The sequence below is a fragment of the Cydia splendana genome, chromosome 20, assembly GCF_910591565.1.
Source record: "Cydia splendana chromosome 20, ilCydSple1.2, whole genome shotgun sequence".
Lineage (NCBI taxonomy): Eukaryota > Metazoa > Arthropoda > Insecta > Lepidoptera > Tortricidae > Cydia > Cydia splendana.
The window spans coordinates 15,210,476-15,235,353 of NC_085979.1; the positions used below are offsets into that span (position 1 = coordinate 15,210,476).

At 38.9% G+C, this 24,878-nt stretch overlaps 1 protein-coding gene across 2 annotated transcripts in view; it reads left to right on the forward strand.

Moving 5' to 3' along the window:
* Nucleotides 1-24,878, forward strand: part of LOC134800534 (venom dipeptidyl peptidase 4) — a 184,156-nt gene that overhangs the window by 72,448 nt on the left and 86,830 nt on the right. Inside the window, exon 3 of one of the 2 annotated variants that reach the window (XM_063773013.1) lies at nt 12,641-12,854. In XM_063773013.1, the coding sequence (XP_063629083.1) occupies nt 12,641-12,854 (214 nt within the window). The remainder of the gene's footprint in view (nt 1-12,640; nt 12,855-24,878) is intronic. The other variant, XM_063773014.1, reaches the window with a different exon arrangement.

The following is a 24,878-nucleotide window of genomic DNA, read 5'->3' on the forward strand; positions in this document are numbered from 1 at the left end:
ATATGAAAGCTAACACGTAAATGAAATAAATAATTGAATGTGTCAGTACTAAATCACTCCGCGGTCTAGGGCGGCGCACGCAGGATGTTTTCATCTCGCGAATGTTTGTGTCAACACCGATATGCCGTAACGTTTCCGAGTAAATTGCGCGAGGAAGGAGCGAGGCTATTTGATTTGTTCGAGATCGAGGGTCCTTGACAATTGGCGGGTACGCACGTCCAAATAACTATTTACAAATATAGACGAAGGTTTGAATGGTAGCTTCGTTTGTTGTGTTTATCAAGAAACGTAGTTTCGCCTTTGACTTTATTGTAAACCAAAGATTACGAATACGATAGATAAGACTACGAATCGGTTAGGTACCTATTGTTTGCAAATTATTGTTTATTAATTTAATGACAGCTTACATTTAAGAACCAATTATTTTTGCATTCATAAATTTGCTGACAAACTCGTACAGCCCGATTCGAACTTTAATATACGCCAATTAATAGATCTAGAAACGATATGGATTAGATGTGTCAGTGTCAAATGTGTCGTTTCTTCAAACAAAAATGACAATTTTGACACTGACACATCTAATCCATATCGTTACTAGATCTATGAATTGACGTATCTTAAAATTCGAATCGGCCAAGTAGTGTCATCTTTAATTTGACCACGAGAAGAGTCAAAATTGCTAAATAAGACCAAAGAAAATATATTATAATAAACACTTAAGGGTTTATTTCATTTAGACAACGTAAAATTGCTTTCACTTAAGTACTTACACTAATTTTTTAACTTATTGGTACTCGTTAGGTGATTACAAAAAATATAACTTACGAAAGTCCTATAATAAAACAAAAATCTTGTCAAGTCTGATTTCACTTGACTGTTTTACAATAATTAAATTTTATAGTTTATTTTTCCCAAGACACTTAGACTAAATAATGTTTTGAATAAAAGAAATGCGTCACTCTGTGAGCCAGGGCACAGAGGGAATAGAAAATACGGCCACTGCTATTCTCAAACTATGGTATCTCGACTGCTCGCTGGTCCTAGTATTATTTGAACTTGATTCATATCAATAAGAGTATGAATCACTCTAAGACCTACTCTAAGAGATGCAGGGTACTTACTTCTGAAAGTCATCGTGTTCAAATTGGAGAAGGTCAAACGGGGAAGTACCTACATACTTTAAGTTATTGCTATGTAGGTACTTTTTAGCGATAAGACCGCCTGTTGTTAACGGGTTCTATTTTTCCGTTAAAATTTCTTTGTAGTTTTACATGTATGTAAAATGTATAATTATTGGTGCAATAAAGAATATTTACTTACTTACTTTGGTATTCTGTCTCTGATTTGTTGACTTGACAGGATTATTTTATATGCACTACGAGGAGAACGAAAGACGAAGAAACTAAATATTGTTTGTTGCTTGTAATGATTTTAAAATCTGTAAAAAAATCGCTCTATATCTCACACAAACTTCATAATACCAAATCTACGTATTGTAAAGAATAGCTGATTTGACTAGGTGGAAACTAGTCTAACCTGACTACGAGTACATTCGCGTCCTACACGTAGTACATAGACCTCAATTAAGTTTCGACTCTGTGTCAGTTTGACAGTGTTAAATTGAAGCTGTCAGATTATGTAACCCAGTATTTAGGAGGCTAATAATGCTGGTTGTTGTAAGACAGAGCGCCCAGTGAACGTGAATACCGCGGTCACTGCAAGGCGCATTGTGAGCCAACGCCCGCACAACAGGGGTCCCGGGCGACTTGCTCTGGTAATAATTAAACAGCATTGTGCCCGTAACTTACTATGTCGTACATATATTTGTAATACATGTCGTTGACACAGCCATACATTTTCATGAGCAAAACAGTTTATTTTTATGCTTGTCATAATTTACGGTTTTTTAGGGTTATATATGGGTGTATATATTTAAAAAAAAAGCAAAAAAATATTTTTTTTTGAGAATTAACTGCATTTAGTGCTCTTAAACGTATTTAACCATAACCCGAAGTTAACGGAATTAAATAAAAACTTGTTGTAGATCAAACATCATTAGGTACTACACCAAAAAAGTTAGAATTGGGGATTAAATCATCCTTAAGTAGAGTCCTGTTGCTAAAACATGGACTTGTTAACTAGCTCCAACAAATAAGAATATTTTCTGTAATATTGTAAATATTACCACCAACATCGCCCTTGTTGCACGCCCCCGCATTGTTGATTTTGACAAAGAGTTTTGGCGGAAGGGTGTCGTGTTCCGGCGTTTCCCGTTGCTACCTGACACCGCGAACTCGCAAAACCCTTCTCTAATGTGTTTTCGTTCCTCGGTTTTTGAGTACAATAACGTGACAATAACTCTTTATTGAACACCTTGAAAATAAAACAAGACAGAATATACCTACCTACAAAAGACATACAGATAAACAACAGGCAGTTGCCTAAGGCCCTAGCCAAGTTGCTAAACGAAACTTAAATAATGTATGGAAATAGTTACTTGACTTTTCGTAGCCTGTATTCTCGTTTCAAGAAGTCATAACTTCACACTCGGACCGGGCCCGCAAGAAACCAAACGATTATTCTAAACAGGCTTCAACCCTCAAGCTGCGACGGCCCTAATTGATCAGTTTGTTCTCCAATTACATTTCAGCCCTTTATTTATTGTTTTCAATCCTATTGTCGGTCGAGTACGCTCAGGCGATAATCGACAAATTAAACTGTCAGCGCCTTTTTACCGGGATATTAAACCTCGAAGCCGCGCAAAACGGTTGTGTTTGCAACTAACTAATTAAGGATCTGACATCGTGAAAACAGAGTTAAATACTGACGCAGGGCGGTAAGCGAAAACGCGCCTTTGACAGGTTAATCTGCGGTTTATCTTTTACAGTGTCAGCCATTATTAAAAACAGGACTTCAAGGCGAAAATTGGTGCAAATTTGCGCTTTTTCGCTTAACGCCTCTTTGACAGGTTAATTTGCGGTTTATCTACTGCAGTGTCAGCCTTTATGAAAACAGGATCTCGAAGGCGACAATTGGTGCAAATTTCCGCTTTCGTTATTAGGATATTCAAAGGCACCATACCTATTATTCCAATATTACAAGTGCACAGCCTACAGTATCTCCCGTCTTTTCCTATTATTTAAAGAGGGACGATTAAGTCATCTCGCGCGCGGGATACTGTCGCGGCGCTACTGTGTTAGGTCCATCTGTATATCTGTCAAGATGCTGTATTAAGTCTAGGTGTTTGTTTCCTATTGCATAGTGGATACGATGCTAAGAAATCCTTAATTTTTTGTGGTTCACAATTTACTTTGGCAGGATTTTTAATTAAAGCCTGGCATTTGAAAATGTCATAGGTGCCATCTGCTTCGAGCCTAATACACTTTTTAACCTCATTTCAAATATGTACAAATATCATTACGGCGATTGAAAATCGTTTTATGGCTGTCCTTTACTTACACAATGCTGTCTTTCATTTCTGTGAACTCGAAATTTGTTGGGTCCTTTTGTGCGCTGGCATTCAGGAAATAGCTTTTACTATCTACTCGTTGCTACCTGTACTTGTACAGTCGACGTCAAAGATATGTTTACACTTTTCGCCTTATTACAAAGGAGTAAGGTGCAAAAGTGTTAACATATCTTTGACGTCGACTGTCGACTGTCTGACAAAGTCGAAGAACCTTACCAAGTCTAAAGCATTGGCTGAAATTGTATTTCTTGACGACATTATCTTTTGAATATTATGTCTCTCATAATTGTAAAATTTTTCTTACAATAAGATTAGTAAATACCGGGTGTGGCCTGTAACACGAGCAAATAATTAAAACATAGAATTGTACTCCTCAAACGGTGACACTTTTGTTCAACAACTTTTAAAAATTATGAAGTATTTAGACTCCCTATTTTTCATACAAAATAAATATTATCTTCAATGGACGCCATCGCCACGCCATATCATTGTGATTGACGTTGCTTATCACGCCTTAAACATAACAAAATTCGCAATACATTGCGTCTTAGAATAAACTTTAAAGTGTATTAAAAATCAAACCACTAGTTATTTTTAAAAGTCGCTGAACAAATGTTGGTTAGTATGAAGAGTACAGCCTACAGTTTAAGTTTTTGCTCATATTACAGGCCACACCCGGTATAAGTGAGCATTTAGTGTTGATGTTATGTGTTTATGTTACTCGGATGACAAATACAAATAACTTGATTTTGCTTAAAATATGGTACTAAAGATGGTTATCACAATGATGGTACAGTCTCCTGCAATAATATGTTACTCTTCGAATGCGGCAAAAATATGTGATACGCTCTTAGGGCTCTGCAAATAAGATCGTGTCAGATATTTTTGCGGCCTTCGTTGTGTAACATATTATTGCAGGTGACTGTACTATAAGACACTGGTAGATATACTTAGGGCCAGTTGCACCAACCACATTTGACAGACTGATCAACGTCAGCCGGCGCGCCCCGGCGCTTTACTATGAAACTTTCCATACATAAAAATTTAGCGAACTCTTTAACGATACGAACAGTTTGGTGCAACCGACCCTTAGTTTCATTAAGTAAATTAAACATTCTCAGCTTCAGCGACATAGGATTATTTTATTTCACCCTTAGTATGTATTTAGGTAGTGTCTGTGCGGAAAGAGAAGAGTCGTAGAATGTATGGGCTCCCTTACATTCCACGACTCTTCTCTTCCGCACAGAGTCTAGGTACACTGCTTCGACGAACGAGAATAGTGAAAATCAGTAAAAAGAAATTGTCAGGTAACATCCCGTACGACCGTAATCTAACCCGAACCCTAGTACCTACAAGTACTTATTGGGAGTTATTACTAACATTATTCCTCATCACCAGCCATCATATCAACAAAATACAAATAAATATGGAACTTATCTTCCTCCTATGTCCATAACTGCAGGGCCTCAGGATAATACGCCATTACGGCGGGTCCCATTAACTGGATGGAGTCCCCTACCCGTCCGTTTTTCTCCCATATCGCGCGGGCCAGTCGTTCCAGTGATGTAGTCCTCCACGATTAGGGTAGTCACGGCAGTTTACTGGGCAGTGGTTGAGTTCGGTATCCTCTTGCAACCTTGGCCTTTTGTGATAAGTTTTTCAATTGAGTGTTATGGCTCCTCTTCACGTTGGGCCAACGCCAACGCCAACGAGGGACGCAGCCATGCGGTAGAATGAGATAGCAATATCACTTGCTCCCTCTAACGCATAAATGCGTCCCTCGTTGGCGTTGGCGTTAGCCCAACGTGAAGAGGAGCCATTACTTAAATGTATATGGTCCCTAGAATAAAATGTATTCAATCAGTTAAACGTTTTTTTATGATATAGGCAAATGAGCAGACGAGTCGCCTGATGGTAAGTGATTACAGACGCCCATGGACAACCGCTACACCAGAGAGGTTGTAAATGAGTTGCCGACATTTAAAAGAGTACGCTCTTTCTTGAAGGTTCGAAGGTCCGTATTGGTCCGGAAATACCGCAACAATTAATGTTTTAATTTTTAAAATGTTGATGCATGGGTGGAAACAAGATATCTCTTCCTTCCTTGCCGTATCCGGCAATGGCGACTCCATCAACAATTCTTATCCGGATTATGAAATGCCCTTATGTGGCTCGCAAAACCAAACTTTGTCTTGAAGATGCGGTCACACGATGCACAATGGAGTTGTCCAGTCGAATTGCGGGTGTATGTGTAGGAGGGCTTAGGTCGCGTCTTGCGGATATGACGCTTAGCATCTAGGTCTTCCAGACGCTGCTGCTCAAATTGAGCTACTTTCCTATGAACACTAGAACACCATTCCGATCTTTGTAATGCAATGCCCTCCCAGCAGTCAGTTGGTATCCCGCAAGCGACGAGGTGGCGTTTGAGAACGCCTTTATGTCGCAGGTATTGGCCCCCCTGCTTCCGTTTTCCACAAGAGAACTCCGAGTAGAAAATTGCTTTGGGCAGTCTCTCATTCTCCATACGCACGACATGGCCACACCACCTTAGCTGATGCTTCATGATCAGTGCTTCAATACCAGGCATCTCGATTCGGAATAAACTTCTTCTTCTCCTTGTCCTTTTTCCATTGTTTGGGGTCGGCTCTCCTAGTTATATTTCGGCAGGCCTCACGGTCCTGGGTCGTCTCAGGTGTGATGTGGGCTTCTTCCATATCCCTATTATTCGGAATAAACGAATTATAAAAATGAAGAAAACGTAGTCTTAAATAAAGCACACAACCGTGATATGCGTTATCACTTAGTTCAAATCCGAGCATGAACAGGATTTAAAAAGTTAGTCATAATAACGTGCCATCACCATTCTTCAGAATGAATAATGCAACGCCGAAGTTTGAACTTGAAGCGACTGCACTTGTTGCATCGTCTGTAGCCGTTTCAGCCAGCCAGTTCTGTGTTCTACATCAAATTGAAAGAGTGTGCGATTAATGGAATGTTACTGTTAGGATAAATATTTGTTTTTATTATATAGGTATAAATATTTCTATATAAGTAAATAGTTGTAGTGTTTGCATGTACAGTGCATCGTGCGCACCAATAAATGGCACTTAGCAACCAACTGTGTACGTGTATAAGTTTTCGAATCCTAACCTCAAAGCTAACGGTAACAGAATAAAAACAAATCATTAACTAGTAGTTCGCCCCGAACTGAGAACTCGCGGTTTGCCAAAAATTATATAGAGCGATTGACTTTGTTGCACCTGCTTATTCGTATAGTTCGACATAAAATAGTAGAAAATAATTTTCAAGAAAAAAAATACGATTTCTATGGGGGCCGGTAAAAGATTATTGTACATAGATGGTGCACTATGTAGAAAAGGAGGTAAAACCACCCACTTTTCTAGTAGGTAGCATTTCGTTTCTGTAAGGGTCGCAGTTTTAGCCTCACGAACCCACTTCTCTGATAGCAGTTCGGTTCTGTGAGGATTGCAGTTCGAACCTAACCAAAACCACTTAACGGCGCGTGCGGTGCGGTGTACGGGGGTTTGAGCGGGAGGGGCTATATATCAAAAAAATAATTTTCAAAATCGGTCTAGTAATGACGGAGATATGGAGTAATAAACATTAAAAAAATCACAACCGAATCTCCTCCTTTTGAGATTTGGAAGTCGGTTAATAAATGAGGGCGCTACTTTCTACGTAGCTGTCACATTTTTGACGTAAAATGCTTACACATGGCAAAAGCGGCAAAAAAATGTAGGCGCGAAGGGTTATCGTCCCATAGAAAATTTGAATATCGCGCTTTTTTCTACTGACAAACTTGTTTGACCGACTATAGTATAGAAATTTTAGAGTTCCATTTTATTTCATTTCTACTATTTTATTTCCCACTATAGGCGGCAATGGATCAAAAATCGCGTGGATATATTACAAGGTCTGTGGAGCCCTTAACTGATACATCTGTGGTAAGCCGAAATATTTCCTGTCAAATGTCAAATACCTATATTATGTTTATTTTTATCTTGCTAATTATTTCAAAATGGTAAATTTAAAAACGATATTATAAAAGAGTAAACCGAGTACTTTCATTTCATACCAAACTCGACCATACTTTCTTGCAAAAAGATGACCAGAATAGCAATAAATTAACGATATTATAAAAGTGCAAGCCGAGCGCTTTCATTTGATACCAAACTCGACCATACTTTCTTGCAAAAAGATGACCAGAATAGCAAGATCCCTCACAAATAGCTTTTTAGCCTTCTAAGCTCTTCTAGCTCAATAACCCCTTGATCGAGCCGGCTCATAATTTAATGACTAAAATATAATGCCCTCAACTACACGTTTACCCAATTTAATTTAAATTAGAACAAATTTACTTAAGTTCTTGAGTATCAAACTATCCTCTGATAAAAACATCGAAATGCCGGGACGTGCCCCTAGCCAGCCGCGTGTCCCAACTCGAATGTAAGAACTTCGTTCGCTTCGCTCGCACGTTCGAAAATATTTCAGATTGAAAAAATATTCGCTATGAAAATTTAATTAAAATGTCAAGTATAAAGTTATAAGTATCGTCACCAGAATTTTTAACCCACGCAAATGATTAACTAAAAAGTCCTTAAATTATCAGCTATAATTTAGCTTTAATATTTAGCAGTTAAATAATTCACAACCTTTTTTTGGAATTACACATCTATGTGTGTGTGTGTGTGTGTACCATTGCCCACACTGCTAACTGTCCATCGGTGTCGGTGCCTTTTGTAATAAGGTTTATCGATGTACAGTTGGTGTTTGTACAATTTGTACATGCAATCATTTGCCACAACTCTCCTGCCGATGCCGATACCTATATACCAGAAGAACTGCACATTAAGTCATGTATGACATATGTGTATGTAATAGAATTTCTGTGTATTTATCTAAAAAAATACAAAACGGGTTGTATTTGTTGTTTGTAACAAAACATACCTACTTGTCCTACTTATTAACCACAAAATCGATCCTCCGCCCAAGCAGCTCGTACATTATTCACCTACAAACTATTATGGAAGCCAAAGCAGCGGGCAATTGATCATGCGACGATATTACGGGGCCGTGACGAGGCGAATTTTATTCACTGCGGCATTTTTTTCGAGGTTCCCAGGTTTATAAGTAGACAAGTTTACAGCAGACATACGTTATTACGGGTTAGTTTACTTTTGTTATTAATTAAACTAAAAATTACATATTTACATCATGTTTATTTACGAGTCAACATATCTAACAGTATTATTATTATATCTAACAGACATGTCAACTAATACATTTTCAATAAATTTACCTCACCAAAAAAAATATATCCGAGCTGTGTTTGAGCTCCGAGAAAACATATAAAAACATGAAATTAATAAAACATGTCAGATATGACATTTAAAATAAGGTCGGCAACAATGTATTTCATACAATATTTTTTAAGTGGTCATTACACGAAGTATCGAAAAGTGCCAACAAGATACTGCGTGTATGCCCAAATGCGTTTTTGGGGAATAGACTAAAGACTTGTCTTGACAACTATAAATAAATAAATAAAATAAAATTCATTCATTCACTATAAACTATAAGGTAGGGTTTTAAAGATGTGTGCACGACCCTTTATATGACAAATAAAAGTACGGGAGTAGAGAAAAAGTTCTTATGCGTTTTTTCTAGCACATAATTCGTTAATAGGTAAATTCTTTGATTATTTATTATTTTTCTTTAGTCTTAACTGGGTGACAATCAAAATTAACTAGGTACCTATCTACTCAAAAATCAAGACGATATAAAACTAGACAAACAAAACGCGATTAAGAAAATAACATAGTTATTTACAACTGTTTTCATCGTACCTACTTAATCTTAAATTCTGCTGGCTATGTTTCATTTGTGGTATGAAAGGACCCTTAAGTTTTTTGTACGTCAAAGCCTGCGTATTAACGTGCGGCATTTTCATTGAGCGACCGTTTTCGCCTTCCGGGTTCAGAAATTGAATTCAGTTGATTTATATAAAATTACAGAAATTAGTTTTCCCTCCGAGTTTTCCCTGTGAACATTTTTTATATCCATAAATCGTTCATAACATCGGAAACACGCGAGGTACTTGTCCCTACCTACGATTATATATAACAACCCATCGTTGTAACCTACAAGTAGGTAGGTAATGTTGAAGATATCGACAATTGTAAATATTGAACTTGAATGACATGGTCCAATGTTAGACAAAATGTTTACATTTAACTAAAGACGTGTTTGTACGAATTTATTTGATCTAATAAGTAAATACTTAAGTATACAATTTTTTTACAGAAATACGTTCATGTGCCTATGTCCGTCTGTCATAGGTCCCACTTTGCTTCTTGTCATAGCTGATTTTGTGTTTTAATAGCTGGTTTCAATAATGTATAATTGGAAATTTCTAATAAAAACTCAGTTGTAGTTAAGCCAACATTAGGTAGTAATGTATAAAGTGGATTATGCGATATACCGATAAGCCTGACGTCGCATTTCCTTAAGTTACTTATTAAAGTATCGACTTCCGGCGGCAGGATAATGACGTCAGAAATGATTACGGATTATCGCTGACGTTGTTGGTGAAAATCTGACAAATGAGTTTCACGTTTTTAGCAAAGTATAAATTTATGATAATCTTAAGGAAATTATGGGACGGTGAAAGGCCCGGTGAAGTCCAGAAAATATTTAATATAAAATTACAAAAATATACCAACTGCTTGTAAAGCTTCTTTCACGGAAGGCATTATAGTTAACACACATAAAATAAATACGACCATGATAACTCCGGAAACAATTTCTGAGAATTTAAAAGATTATATCACAGTACCATCGAATTATCAACAGCCGCATTCTGTTTCTTTGTAACAAAATCGCAGTCATTTACAAATCTGTTTCCAGTTGTATAATTTAATTCAATTGAATCATGATAACGTGAACCCTTTACAACAAATCAAAACAACTTTGTCGTCGAAACCCAATGCCTAATGGCAGCCATTTTGGCAATTTTGGCGCGGAAACGACTCCCGCGTTATACAGGAGATTAATGAGTATTTTCGATACTCATTGTTATTATTATGTTTCGAGTGACGGAGGAAATGAGCTAGGGGGATGAAGCGGGAGGTAATTAGACCCAGTGTTTCAGTGGAAATCTGCTTAAATATTCAGTAAGTGTTACGTTCTAATGCTTTCAAGGACAATTGAGAAATCTCGTAACCTCTCAGGAGCTTAGTTTGTGAGCCGTAACGAAGGTGGGATTGATTTGATTGATTTCTTTAATGTGGGATTTGTTCTTCTAATTAGTTCATGTAAATAATGAATCATGTAGTTTACTGAGTATTCCATCTACGAATGCTGTCTGTAAGCTGGTTATAGTGGTTATTACTTTAAAATTAAAAGAAAAGGTTGCCAAACCAGTAAAAAAAGTTACCTTTTGTGTGCCCTATAAAATTTTCTTTTATTTTATGACTTAATGTACCTAGTTATTTTAAATAATATATTATTTTGAGCAAAAATCCCTGTTCATTTCCTCTATATCATACCTAACTATATCATAGAAGAAAACTTGATACTGTAAGTGGACTTTTCCATTTTGGCCGTTGGCAATGTGTCAAATGACACCAAATGTGTTTGAACCCTTCCCACGCCCGGCCCGGAATAGAGGGCCTGGAAGAAACGCCTTCAACGACCTCCTAGCCGTTTTTCGGGGCGCCTCGTCCCACGTTTAATGACGACATTAACCGTTAATTCTACGTGCAAGTACCGGGGGGGCTAGCCAAGACGACAATCGTTCGCAGAGAGACGCAACTAAGCGCTATCTGTCTCTATCACATTATGGAAAAGTGATAGAGAGACAATAGCGTTTCGTGTCGCTTTCTGCAAACGATCTTCATCTTGGCTAGGCCCCGGGTCGGGTCACGTCTCACGCCGCAAATCAGATTTATTGCTTACCAATAAAATAGGCGAGCTCTCAGGACGGAACCTGCGATGGCATTTTATATTTGTATACGAAATATAACTCTGTGCCGACAGTGTGTTTATGCTGTCAGTAAAATAATAGTATGCATGTTTTAGGCTGCACTTTTAGCTGTGGTTATTGTCTTGGAGAATACGTCGCAACGCCAAATCTGAATGAAAAAAAGATTGTTTTAAGTAGCTTGTTTTTTTCGTGTCAATGATTGTTCAAGCCCAGAACCCCAAAAATGGTCAAATCTTTAACAATGAAAGCTGATTAACGTAGATAAGATTAAAAGCATCCTTGTGCCTGATGATTAAGCGTTATTCGCATTTCGAATGCTGTTATTTACTGCCATTAAACTGTAAAGTTTTCACAAAAAGTTTTCCAAGGAATGAATCTTACTTAACTTCAACTTATCTTTCAATTTTAGATATGCAGATAAACCCGCTTTGAGCGTTATTTACCACAAAGTCGATAAACACTCAATTTATCATACTTCGAACAATGGGATTTTTGTATAGAACGCCACCCTTTCAGGCGCTGCTCTGATCAATAACAGCGTGATTGATATTCACTTGGATAAACAAACGTTTGGGGCGTTTAAAAATGAATATAATGGGACTGCAAATAAATGGATTAGAGCTCAAAGTTGGACAGCAGAGAGGATTCATGAATGAGCAGAAATTTTGCGTGTTCAAATTGAACCTGTGTGAAATTAATTATCGTTTCAGCAGTTTAAACAAAATCCACAAATGTGTGTAATATTTAGCCTCGAAAACCATCTCCGTATTTGCTTGGATATTTGTGCTGCATCTCTTTCCGTAATAGGTAAAATATACGACAGAGCCTTTCACGATATTCGCACGTAATTCAAGTAAACCGGTACTTAACCGCGTACATTTACATTTTGAGGTCAAACGGGGAAAGAGGAACATAGTTTGTTTTGCCCAGATTAAGTAACATTATGACAATCCCAAATAAGCGTTCCTCTTACGGTGCCTTTCATACCTCGACTGACTTTATTAATTTGGTTTGACGTTACCTAGAAGACTTACATGACATCTTGGAAAGAATTGGCAGTTTTTTATAAAGTTGTAGTTTTTGGACTGATTTTAGCTGCATCCTTTTGTAACGTTGCTGTTACAAACTAAGAATCCTTAGTTCTGATCGTTCCCCCATCGTTCCAGAAGCTGGTGGTGGGCAACGCCACGCAGCGCAACTGGCGCGGCATCCTCATCGCGCTGCTGGTGATCGTGGCCGTCCTGGCGCTGATCGTCACGTCCGTGGTGCTGCTCACGCCGCCCGACGAGGGGCCCAGGGTCAAGGGCCGCCGGCTTCGCATACAGGACCTGCTCAGCGACGAACTGGTGCCTGTTAGGTGGAATGGGACGTGGATTTCCGGTGAGTCTATTATTAAGACAGTTTTATTTCGGCGCGTAACTGAGTTATTAACAATTTTGATAGCATAATTATGCAGTGCAAGTGTTATTTATACGTCATCTGAATTTCATAGAAGTTTGACGTTTAAAATAACACTTGCACTTCGGGTGCTATTAAAATCGAAGCAGACTTTTCTTGTTCTAACTCTACATAGCTTTGATCATTTTTGTATCAAAATCTATGTTGTTGCTGCCCGGTTTTCGACATTTCTGGCAGCAATATTGCAGCAGTACCTAATGTTGGTGCATTTTGAATCCGAACGGGACCTTTGTACCTACTTCTAAATTGAATCTTGATATTAAAATATAGTATTAAACCCCGCACCAAAGAGAATTAATATTTTGAAAGCCATTAGTCGATAGAGACTGAAAGTTGAAACTCCGTATTTTGTAATAATTGTTCTATGACAGCGATTTTAAATAGTAAACATCAAACAAGATAAAAGGAATATTGATTATATTTTCTACGTAACACAATAGGTACAAATCCTAAATCAGACCCTAGTCTGAAGAAGCTTAACTTGATTTAAGTAATGCAAACTCATTTCAACATTACAGGACATGTTCTACGTTTAACGAATATCAATGAATGAATTTTCCGAATTCTCATTTTGTTATGATGAGCGTGAAAACATGACACAAACGTGATTTGAATACGAAATGAAGACCTCAACATGGATTCTGGTTTTAAAAGTATGATTTTAACTTTGTTATATTCTGATTGCATCTATTTTGCAACAGTATGTTGCACTGATATTATTGTCATATTCATATAAGTAATTCGCCTCGATCAGAGACCTCACGACACATACACTCTCTAACTCTTAAAATTCAAGGCTAATTATTCTCATATTTGACCTTAGAATATAATTTTATTCACTTAAAATATACACATTAGAAGATTATTAAAGATATTAGGTAACAACACGAAATTTATAGACATAAAAAGTGCACCCTACTACATCTAAAACTTACTTCGTTCGGTCAATCCAAACAATATCATACACGTATTTGACGTATAAGCCTCCCTAAATATTTCTTCTTAAAATAAGAAAACCTTCGACGCGACTTCACACAGTATTCGAATTGGACTGGCTATAAAAGTACGTCTCAACTTCGTGATATCACTGAGCAAGACGAGCATAAGCAGATAAAGTATTTATAGCTAAATTATGTAGGTGGGTGAATCAACTTTTTCCTAACATGGTTACGAGTATTAGCAGTAAGTTTGCAAGCAGAGCTATGTAAACATTTAAATAAGTAGACCTTTCTTCTAACAAACTATGTTACAAGAATTAGTTTATCCTCCAATATGATATGACGTTTTCAAAGTCGAATAAAAGTTGTTTTGTACTATTAATGACGTCGAGAACAGTGGTATGTTCTTATGAAATAGGCTACCAAACGACTCATAAAGACAATAATTGCTTCTAAACTGACGTCGCTCACGTAATCAGACGGCAATAAACAATTGTAATGTTTCTATCTCACAAAACTTTAGCACTGCGTCTGAGAACTTCAAAGGAACTTTTACAGTTCTCGTTTCTTTGAGACTGAAATACTTCGAAGCGACTTTTTCACACTTGCATCATACAAACGTGCATTTGAATATCAACCATGACTTAACAGCTCAAGGTTCAAATTTGACTCGCAACTTAATAGCGTAGGAACTTTTTCTCTGGATTTCTTTACCGAAAGTCCCTCCAGTCCTAGTGCCCTAGTACTCGTCAGACTAGACACAACTTGAGCGTGTTAAGTGACTTTTAGTGTAAGAGCCGCGCACGGTAAGACCTCGACTATGGAGCACAAGTCGCTACGTTTCAGTTGGTACCTAGGGTATATCGGGGCTATAAAAAGTCTATGCAAACTGACTTCGATTTTATGTTAACATTTGCTTTGAATGTTGTAACAAATTGCTTAGCTAACGAAAATGATGAAATTTGTCCAAGTTATAGTGTATTAATAGGATCAGTTATAGAATTGTTATTATTGTTATTGTTGACGACCGGTCTGGTCTAGTGGATAGTGACCCTGTCTGCTAAGCCGATGGTCCTGGGTTCGAATCCCAGTAAGGGCATTTATTTGTGTGATGAACACTAATATTTGTTACTGAGTCATGGTTGTTTTCTATGTATATAAGTATGTATTTATCTATACAAGTATGTATATCATCGCCTAGTACCCATAGTACAAGCTTTGCTTAGTTTGGGGCTAGGTTTGATCTGTGTAAGATGTCCCCAATATTTATTTATTTATTTTATTTATCTTTCAGAATTGCCGCATTTTCCAATTTAGTCCTCCCATTGAGATCGTTACGAATATGGTTGTTGTAAAAAAGGCTCTCATTTTACTCCCTCGTTGCTACGGTCGGTGTCTCGGATACATCACTTATCTCAGTTTTACGGCATTTTTACAGGCTATTAGCACCCCATTCCTGTGTAGAATATAGTTTATGACATCCTTGATGGTTTCACTTTCTAATGTCTTTATTTTAGAAGGGAAAATACATGAATGACAAGTGTATAAGTTGTGGACTACTTACTCCGTTGTTATAGTGCATTGTGCAACGAAGGGGTTAAGTGAAATTTTGCAAACAAGGTCTTTATATGCAAGACAGCCGCAGGTTGGAGTTTGGAGTGCATTAATGACTCGAGTTTGCAATATTCTTCTCCCGGTGTTACAAACAATGTTTTTAATCACACCTGCGAAGAAAAAAACTAAATGTTATTATATTCACTTCATTATTTCTATAGATTCAGGCAGACAGCTTGGAGTAAGTTATTCTGCATTCTTTCATCAGCTTATGTTGCTTAGGATGTACCTGGTTTCCTACAGAAAATAAAATAAATTTTAGTCACGTATATTTTCAGCCCAAAACACCGCAATGCGACATGCGCAACAAAAACCACCTGTCGATCGGTTCCTGTTGTTTTTTGTTTCCTATTTTATGATAAAGATATACTAATTAGTGTTGTTCAAATTAGTCAACCTTTTCACTAAAATCAGAAAATATTCCATTTATCAATAGGTAATCTACTGTGAAATAAAGACCAGCTTATGTTTTTTAGGTGTTGTTAAATAGAAGTCAAAATTCTTCTAGTAAAAATAATAACCATTTCACAACACGGATCAACGTGAACTGTCAATACTGTCATAGAATCAACCGACCCTCACATAATAGCTGAACTCATTTAGTGTCTATCCCAAACAAAAACACATCGTGGCGTTTCCTCCGGTAAACATTCGGATATAGCGGCGTGTCGTGAGCCAAACAATGAATTAGTGCGACCATTGTCCGCCATCGTTGTTTGTCTGTTATGGCAGTGGGCGCATTAACTGAGTTGGGAATATTTCGGGATATGTAATGTGCGGTCAACTATTTCAGTACCATTTCGTACCTTGTCACAGTGACAATAGTATGAGGTCCCTAGTGACTTTCATATTGATGGTCACTGTAACAATGTACCTACGAATTGGTATGGAAATTAAATTCTTAGACTGTACCTACTACCTACGCATCTCGTATTAGTTTCGGCAAGTTATAGATCGGATTGGATGTATGATTAGGTTACCATTTCGTTTGTTTCATAAACCCACAATCGTATTTTAATACCTTTCATTATGCAGTAGTCACAAACTACTATTACGACCGACAAATTAATTATATATATCTTATTTAAATTTATTGTTAACTAACTACATAGACAAAGAAGCTTAATTCAAAGCACAGCTGAAATTAAATGAAAATGCACTGCAAGGCTAATCCTGTGTTCACGTTATTATATTATCATGGCCGCAGTACAAGGCATTATTACACCAGGAACTTCGAATCCTTTGGCACCGTCAAACCAGTACGGGTGCGCTCTTAGATTGCCCATAGTTGTTATAGTTCTGTGGGTCGTGTGGGGATGGTTTTTCGTAGAATTCGACTTGGTGGAGTCTACGTGACCAATGGAATAGACGTTTAGTACATAAGTTAGCAGCAGTCGCGACATGACAGCCGTAGACCCTTGGGACCGGCGCATATACCGCGAGTTAGGTCTATCAATAAATAAAATAGTTATTATATAAGGTTTCTGTATAAAAAATTAATTTTTATTTTCATAGCAAGTTTTATTGTGCCATACCCTTATACATTTGAATCATCACCGCCATCTTCCTAGCGTTGTTCCGACTTTTTTCCAAGCTTGATGGGAATAGGAGCCTGGGGACCACTTTGGCAACTAATAACTTAAAGAATTTTGAATAGTAGCGATAAAAATATATTTTTGTGGAATTTATTTTATTTGTAGCTGCTTATTTGCACGGAATGCTATCGGAATAATTTTTATATGAAATTTTAAATTAAGTTATTCCAAAAATATCAATTTTCGTAGCGAGTTTAAGAGTGACCTTTCTACGGGGTTGTAAAATTGGAAACCTTGCTATTTGTATTTAGGCTAGGCTAGATATTTTGCTATCAAGATCTAAAATCATATGCAGGTTTAATTAACTTTAACCGTACTTATATAGAATGCTTAATACAGATTTTAATTACCTACAGCATAGGAAGCGGAAAAATCCCGGATTAGAGGGATCAAGTGAACCGAGATGAATTCTGTAGTGCGCGCTCAGATTTACTTAACTCATTTACATCTTGAAAGCCGCTGGTCGGGTGGTGAATGAATAAAATATGCTAGATATTCTTTTTTACAAGCTTTTATTTAGTTTCACCTGACCGTTGTCTGTAATCAAATCTTGCAAGTTAAATTCGATCCACTTCCCGGTTTCCGATTGAGCTGAAATTTTGCATACATACGTAAGTCGGGTGACAATGCAATATTATGGTGTCATCGAGCTGATCTTATGATGGAGACCAGAGGTGACCATAGGAACCCTGTGATAAAACAATGAAACCTAATTGTGTTTGGGGTTTTTAGAATTGTCTCGATGAGTATTAATTGCCTGTGGAAAGAAAAGTACAGTCAGCGATAAAAGCTTGTACCAAAAATGAATTTTTTGCCAAAAACTTATTCTCTTAGAGGATTTAGTTTTCAGTCGTTCGGTTTGTATCAATTGTGATACGAGATCACTAAAGCTTGAATAGGTATGAATTTTGAAACAATTTTTTTTTATTATTTGTACAAACAGCAACACTTCTATCTGTACGTCGGTGGACCTTATGCCTTTTGTAATACATTAACCTCTAGCCGCCCAAAGACCTATAAAAAGGTCTCCTGTTCCATTCTAATTTGAACTTTGTGTTGACAAAATAAAATTTCATTTTGCTTGGCAAGGTTTGACGTATGGGCGGCTAGAGGTTAACAGTGTGGGCGATGATATGTAGCGAAAACATGCAAGGCAGCATTACCCATGAACTAACTTTCGTCTAATGGCTCCTCTACACGATGCGCCAGCGCCGGCCACTCCAAGGGACGCAATTATTCGTTAGAGGGAGCAAGTGATATTGCTATCTCATTCTACCGCATGGCTGCGTCCCTTGGAGTGGCCAGCGCTGGCCCGTCGTGTAGAGGTGCCATAACATCTGATAACTATCTGCAATTGTATTTGTACTGTAATTTCTATGAATGATCAAGTTTCTTCTTACAAAGGTTGTCATTCAGTAAGAAAATACACAATGTTCGAGTTTCGATACGTTGAAGTAATCCCTTAAAAGCAAAAACTAAAGCCACCCTCTTCGTCCATATCCTATCGTTTTCTCGCAATAGTGTTAACCTAAAAGTTTTCTACCCTTTCACAGGATTTCCCCGTGGATTTTCTTCACTAATTGAAAGTGGTTTACGTCTGTCAACATGTCACGCTAGAAATATAAAGTGGAAATGTCACGTCACTTGTTTGTTTTTCCCCCGTTCGTTCCTCATTCCAACCACCCCGCAATCACTATCTATATCTCTACCACGTATTTTTTTACTACTTACTTTTTATATAGTTGGAGCAATAACAAATATAATATTCAACAACGATACGTTTGCTTAAGTTTAATATTGCGAACCTAATAAGAGTTTAGTGTTCTTATCTAGAGCACTATTTCTATGAAATAATACGCGGAGATAGAGAGGATGAATATTTACATATAATGAGAGAATATTTACAATGATTAATTTACAATTGATTTGCAAATAAGATTTTAGCTTCCGTATCGTACGAAGGAAAATTTAGTTGTGTATGACATTGACTCGTTGTCTCGTTGACGTAGACGGTTTGTGGGCAGCCAGCATTGCGGTGCGCCACAGGACCCCCCTGGGAGAATCAGAGTCCTGCCTGTAAATGAGAAGGAAAGGTTACTTTCCGGCCAGACCGAGTGGTTCTCACCGGGACAACAGCTTGAGCAGGCCTAGCACTTATGCCTGTAGGTGAAGCTGTGTCGCTCTGCATGTAAGCTGGTTTGACGCGGTCAATGGAGACTGTCACTGGTCCTCGTAGTAAGTCCAGTGTGACGGTCTTGTCCGTTCTCTTTAGAACGCGATATGGGCCAGTGTATGGCGGTTCTAGTGATCCACGCAGTGCATCCTGTCTAAGGAAAACATGGCTGCATGAACTTAGGTCCTTGTGAACAAAGACTGACTTGTTTCCGTGCCTTGATGCGGGGACAGGTCTGAGGTGTGACATCTGGCGTTTCAACTGAGTGACAAAATCATCAGGCTGCAGGGTGTTTGAGGTATGAGAATGAAAGAACTCACCCGGGATGCGTAAAGGCTCACCGTACACCATCTCTGCAGCATTTGATGTCTTCCTTCCACGCACTTCTTATGCCGAGTAGGACGATCGGCAACACCTCAGTCCACCTCGTGCTGTTGTGGGCCATGATTGCAGCTTTCAGGGAGCGGTGAAGACGCTCCACCATCGAATTGGCTTGAGGATGATAAGCCGTCGTGTGACGTAGCTGTGCACCACAAAGCTCTGCCAAGACCTTAAACATACTTGAGGTAAATTGACGTCCTTGGTCAGTAGTTACGGTTTGAGGACAACCAAAACGCGATATCCAAGTATCGTAGAACGCATGGGCTACCGTTTCAGCCGTGATATCAGACAGTGGCTTTGCCTCCGGCCACCGTGTGTACCTGTCAATGGCTGTGAAAAGGTAACGGAATCCTGATGAAGGTGGCAATGGGCCGACCAGATCAATGTGAACATGACTAAACCTTTCTTCTGGTAATTTGAAATTTCCAAGAGGAGAGGAGGTATGACGTTGCACTTTAGCACGTTGACACGATTCGCATGCACGTACCCAGGTACCGCAATCTTTGCGTACAGATGGCCACACGAATCTCTGAGTAACAAGTTTGATTGTGGATCTCGTACCTGGATGACTCATGCCATGGATGGTGTTAAATATCTTCTGGCGATGCTGCTTGACGATAAACGGACGTGGCTTTGCTTGAGACGTGTCACAATATAAATAAACATTGGTACCTGGTACAGGTACTTTCTCAAGCTTCAGTGACGAAGATCGATTGGCAAGAAGCTCTTGTAGTTCTGGGTCTTCCTGCTGAGCTTGTGCGATGGCTTCGAAGTCTGGTGGCACGGCAATGGTCTCGATACGGGAGAGCGTGTCAGCGGTGATGTTGTCTTTCCCGGAAATGTGTCTGATGTCGCTTGTGAACTGCGAAATGAAATCAAGGTAATTGAATTGTCTCGGGGAACATTTCCTGTCTTTTTGCTGAAAGGCGAAGGTGATAGGTTTATGATCCGTATAAATGACGAAGTGTCTGCCTTCGACCATGTAGCGGAAATGTTTGACACTCTCATATATAGCGAGCAACTCCCGATCATACGCGCTGTATTGCGTCTGTTGCCGTGTCATCTTCTTTGAGAAGAAAGCAAGTGGTTGCCACTGTCCTTGCACCAACTGTTGTAAAACGCCGGCCAAGGCCGTGCTTGAAGCATCAGTAACTAGAGCAAGTTCTGCGTCCATAATGGGATGAGGCAGTAATGTAGAGTTCGCAAGACTAGACTTACAGTTCTGAAATGCCTCTAACTGTTGATCTGTCCAAGTTAGTGGAGACGAACTTTTCAGTTTAGGTCCAGTTAGCATGTCATGAAGAGGGGCTTGGTGTTCGGCAGCGTGAGGAACGAATCTTCTATAAAAGTTCAGCATGCCGAGAAACCTGCGTAAGCCACCGACGGTCTTTGGGGGAGGAAATTCCTGCATAACCTTTACCTTCTCGTCGATGGGACGCGTGCCTTCTTCAGATACAGTAAATCCTAGGAATGTGACTTCTTTCTGACCAAAAGAACATTTGGATTCATTGATGAGCATACCGTACTCATGGAACCTATCGAACACTTGCCGTAGATGATCTAAGTGCTGCTTGGCATCTTTAGAATAGATGAGCACGTCATCGATGTAGGAGTACACGAAGTCCAGATCTCTGAGCACCTCATCCAGGAACCGTTGAAAGGTTTGGGCAGCGTTTCGGAGTCCAAATGGCATGAATGGGAAGGAAAACAATCCAAATGGAGTCGTAATTGAAGTTTTGCAGATATCATCTTTGTATACGGGAATTTGGTTGTAAGCTTTAACTAAATCTATTTTTGAAAATATTTTACTACCAGCGAGTCGATGTGCGTAGTCCTCTATGTGGCGGACAGGGTATCTGTCAGGGATAGTGCGTGCGTTTAGCGCGCGGTAATCCCCGCACGGCCGCCAACCATTGCCTTTCTTTGGCACCATATATAGCGCTGATGCCCACGGTGAATCAGACGGTTGTGCTACACCGTCGCGAAGCATCTCTTCAAACTGCTCCTTAGCAATCTTCAGGCGATCTGGAGCTAACCGGCGTGGTCTACAGAAGGTAGGAGGACCTGGAGTAGTTCGGATGTAGTGAACAGTGGAATGCTTTACCTCTCGCGGCAGTCCAGATGGTTTCGTTAAGCTGGGATACTCTGCTAGCAAGCGGTGGTACTCACTGTCACCCGAAATTGCCTTAACGCTGGGTTGGTTGCAGTGCTTAAGCTGTCCCGTAGTCGACAAAGTTGTTAAACTGTCAATAAGTAGTCTTCTATTTCTGCAATCGATAAGAATACCATAATGTGCCAGAAAATCAGCGCCAAGTATAGGTTTGTTTACGTTTGCTACGACAAAGTTCCAAATAAAGTCTCTGCGTAATCCTATGTCTAACTTTTGCTTGATTATGCCGTATGTATGTATGAGCGAACCATTAGCGGCAGTAAGCGAGTAGTTGTCAGGCGACTTGCAATTAGGCATAAAATTGCGTGGCAGAACGCAAAGGTCAGATCCGGTATCAATAAGGTATTGAATTTTAGTTACTCTGTCCGTGATAAATAGGCGGCAGGTTGTAGTAGGAGGACAGTCGGCAGCCGCCACGGTAGACTGTCTTGCTAGTTTTCCGCTTTAAAGTTGCACGGCGGAATGCAATTCCGTGCGTTGGTACTAAAGTGACTATGATACCAGCACATACCTGATTTGACAGCTCGATACCGACCGTGTGACTTCGATCTGCTACGACTGCGCGACCTGCTGCTGTCAAAACGCGAACGTCGCTGACCGCTGCTGTTACCGGTGATTAGCTGAGCAATTTGTTGCGTCATTTCGCTCTGGATGCGTGCCGTTATAGATTGCTCCATCTTCTTAAACATGTCTTCAAACGAAGTCATGCTTGCAACCTGCTTAAAAGAAGAACAAGGTGTCACGTCGATGATTTGGTCTGCAAGGATCGCGATGTCGTCTAAAGAAGCCGTCTTCTGAGACGCGATGATCGCTTGCACTTGAGTAGATAAGCGAGTGGACCACAAACTTCGGAGAAAATCGTCAGTGACACTATCGCCAGCTAATCCTCTAAGGTGACGAAGGAATCGGCTTGGTTTCCTGTCTCCAAGTTCTTCAAATTGCAGCAACTGACGTCTTTTGTTTTCTTGCGACGTTGACAGTCGGTCGATCAATTGTTTTTTCAACTTTTCGTATTTATCTGTTTCTGGGGGCTTCGTTATGATATCCCGTACTTCTCGAGCCGTTTTGGGATCTAGCTCTCTGATAACCTGGAAATATTTCGTTGAATCCGCTTTTACGCCCCAAACGGCGAACTGCGCCTCGACCTGGGCGAACCAAACTTCCGCATCTTCTGCCCAAAACGGTGGTAACCTCATGGTTAACCGATCCACCGCAGCACCTGATCGTTCGGGCTCTATTTTCTTGCAAATGGAATCTTCGAATTCGTCGGTCATTTTGAAAATTTTGAAAGTCGCGGGTCACCAATTTAGTGTTCTTATCTAGAGCACTATTTCTATGAAATAATACGCGGAGATAGAGAGGATGAATATTTACATATAATGAGAGAATATTTACAATGATTAATTTACAATTGATTTGCAAATAAGATTTTAGCTTCCGTATCTAAGGAAAATTTAGTTGTGTATGACATTGACTCGTTGTCTCGTTGACGTAGACGGTTTGTGGGCAGCCAGCATTGCGGTGCGCCACAAGAGTATTGCCTTGTAAACATACTTAAAGGTCAGCTAACTAAATAGGCTATCGTATTTCATTTACGGACGTCATAAAGTAAAGAGGGCGCGCAGCCACGCCGCCATATGTCGCCTGACCGCATAGCATGTGTAATTGTGTATTATTCGCGCTAACAATTTACAGAAGACATATGGAGCTTGCGAAGGAATGTGTAAGAATATTGCATGTTTAGGCATAATTAAATGAATGTTGGTTTTCCAAACTAAGGTAATTACTCCTTAGTATTTAGAACTCAACGAGGAATTCTTAATAGTTTCGCCAAATCTGTCTACAAAGGTTTTTAGTTAGTTGTCACAATCGTGACCCCTAGCCACTTCACATACTATAATATAGCAAATAAAGTTAGGAAATCAGAGCTCTTTTGATTTATTACGGCAGCATAACAAAACCATATACCAGTAGGTAACTAACTATATGTATCAGCTCAATAAATACCGTAGTTAAGTCGATAAGGAATTCAAAAAACGTTTAAGAGCTCCCAAATATTATTACTTATTTGATCTATGAGGTTGCAAAGCTCTAACAGAAATTCCTTTACGTTATTTTTACCAAGAGATAATGGAATGCTTACAAATAAAGATGCCATAGCAAATAAAAGTCGTAAGACGAAACGGTTTATAATAAATAGGTCTTCACAAAATGCCTCGAAGGGAATCTCATTTTCGACAGTTTGCCTACGCTTAAAGGGTAAGGAAAGACGAAATCAATAAAATTATATTAATGAAGGCCAAGCAATATTACTCAGTACGTAATATAATTCCATTGTAATCGATTTTCGCCTGTATTTCAAACCTCATAAAGTCTATGATACCGGCAATTTACAAGAGTATTGTTCGCGCGTTGTTTTTGGATTTATAATCGAAAGCCGCAGTCCTATAAAGATAAAATGTGGGCATTGCCGCAAAGGATTTGGCACGCTTCCACATTTACAAGTAGCGAAACTTCATTTAAGTAAATTACAACTCGCCGCTATTATTTCCTGGTATTTCAAAACAAAATGTGAAGGTTTTCGTGGGCGCTTTAGGGATGATTGATTACTAGAATTTTATACGTAGGTACTTTCCAAGGTTGCACGTTGAGCGATCGAGGATATGTTTCAATTTCGTTGAAATATAGCCTTAAATGAGAAATCAATAAAAGATTGATCGGGCATTAAAATAAAAGTGGCAAATGTTACGAAATTCAGTAACACAAAATAAAACCAGGTATATTTTATTATTTGTATGTTATTGCAACCGATATTACCCACATATAAAGTAAAGTAAACTCCGCTCGTGTAATATTGCGCCTTGTGCCAGCAAGTGCCGGCGCTACGGCAAAGTGATTCTTAATATTCTTTCCCACAGTAAATCAAAAGAAACTGGCAAACAAAGGAAAATGATTGCCAATAAAAATTAATCTACATAAAAACGTAAATCTTTTAGGCTGCGCAAGCTCTCATAAATTCCGCGAAAAACTAGATAATGAATATACAACCTTCGTAACACCGACTCTCATTAACAG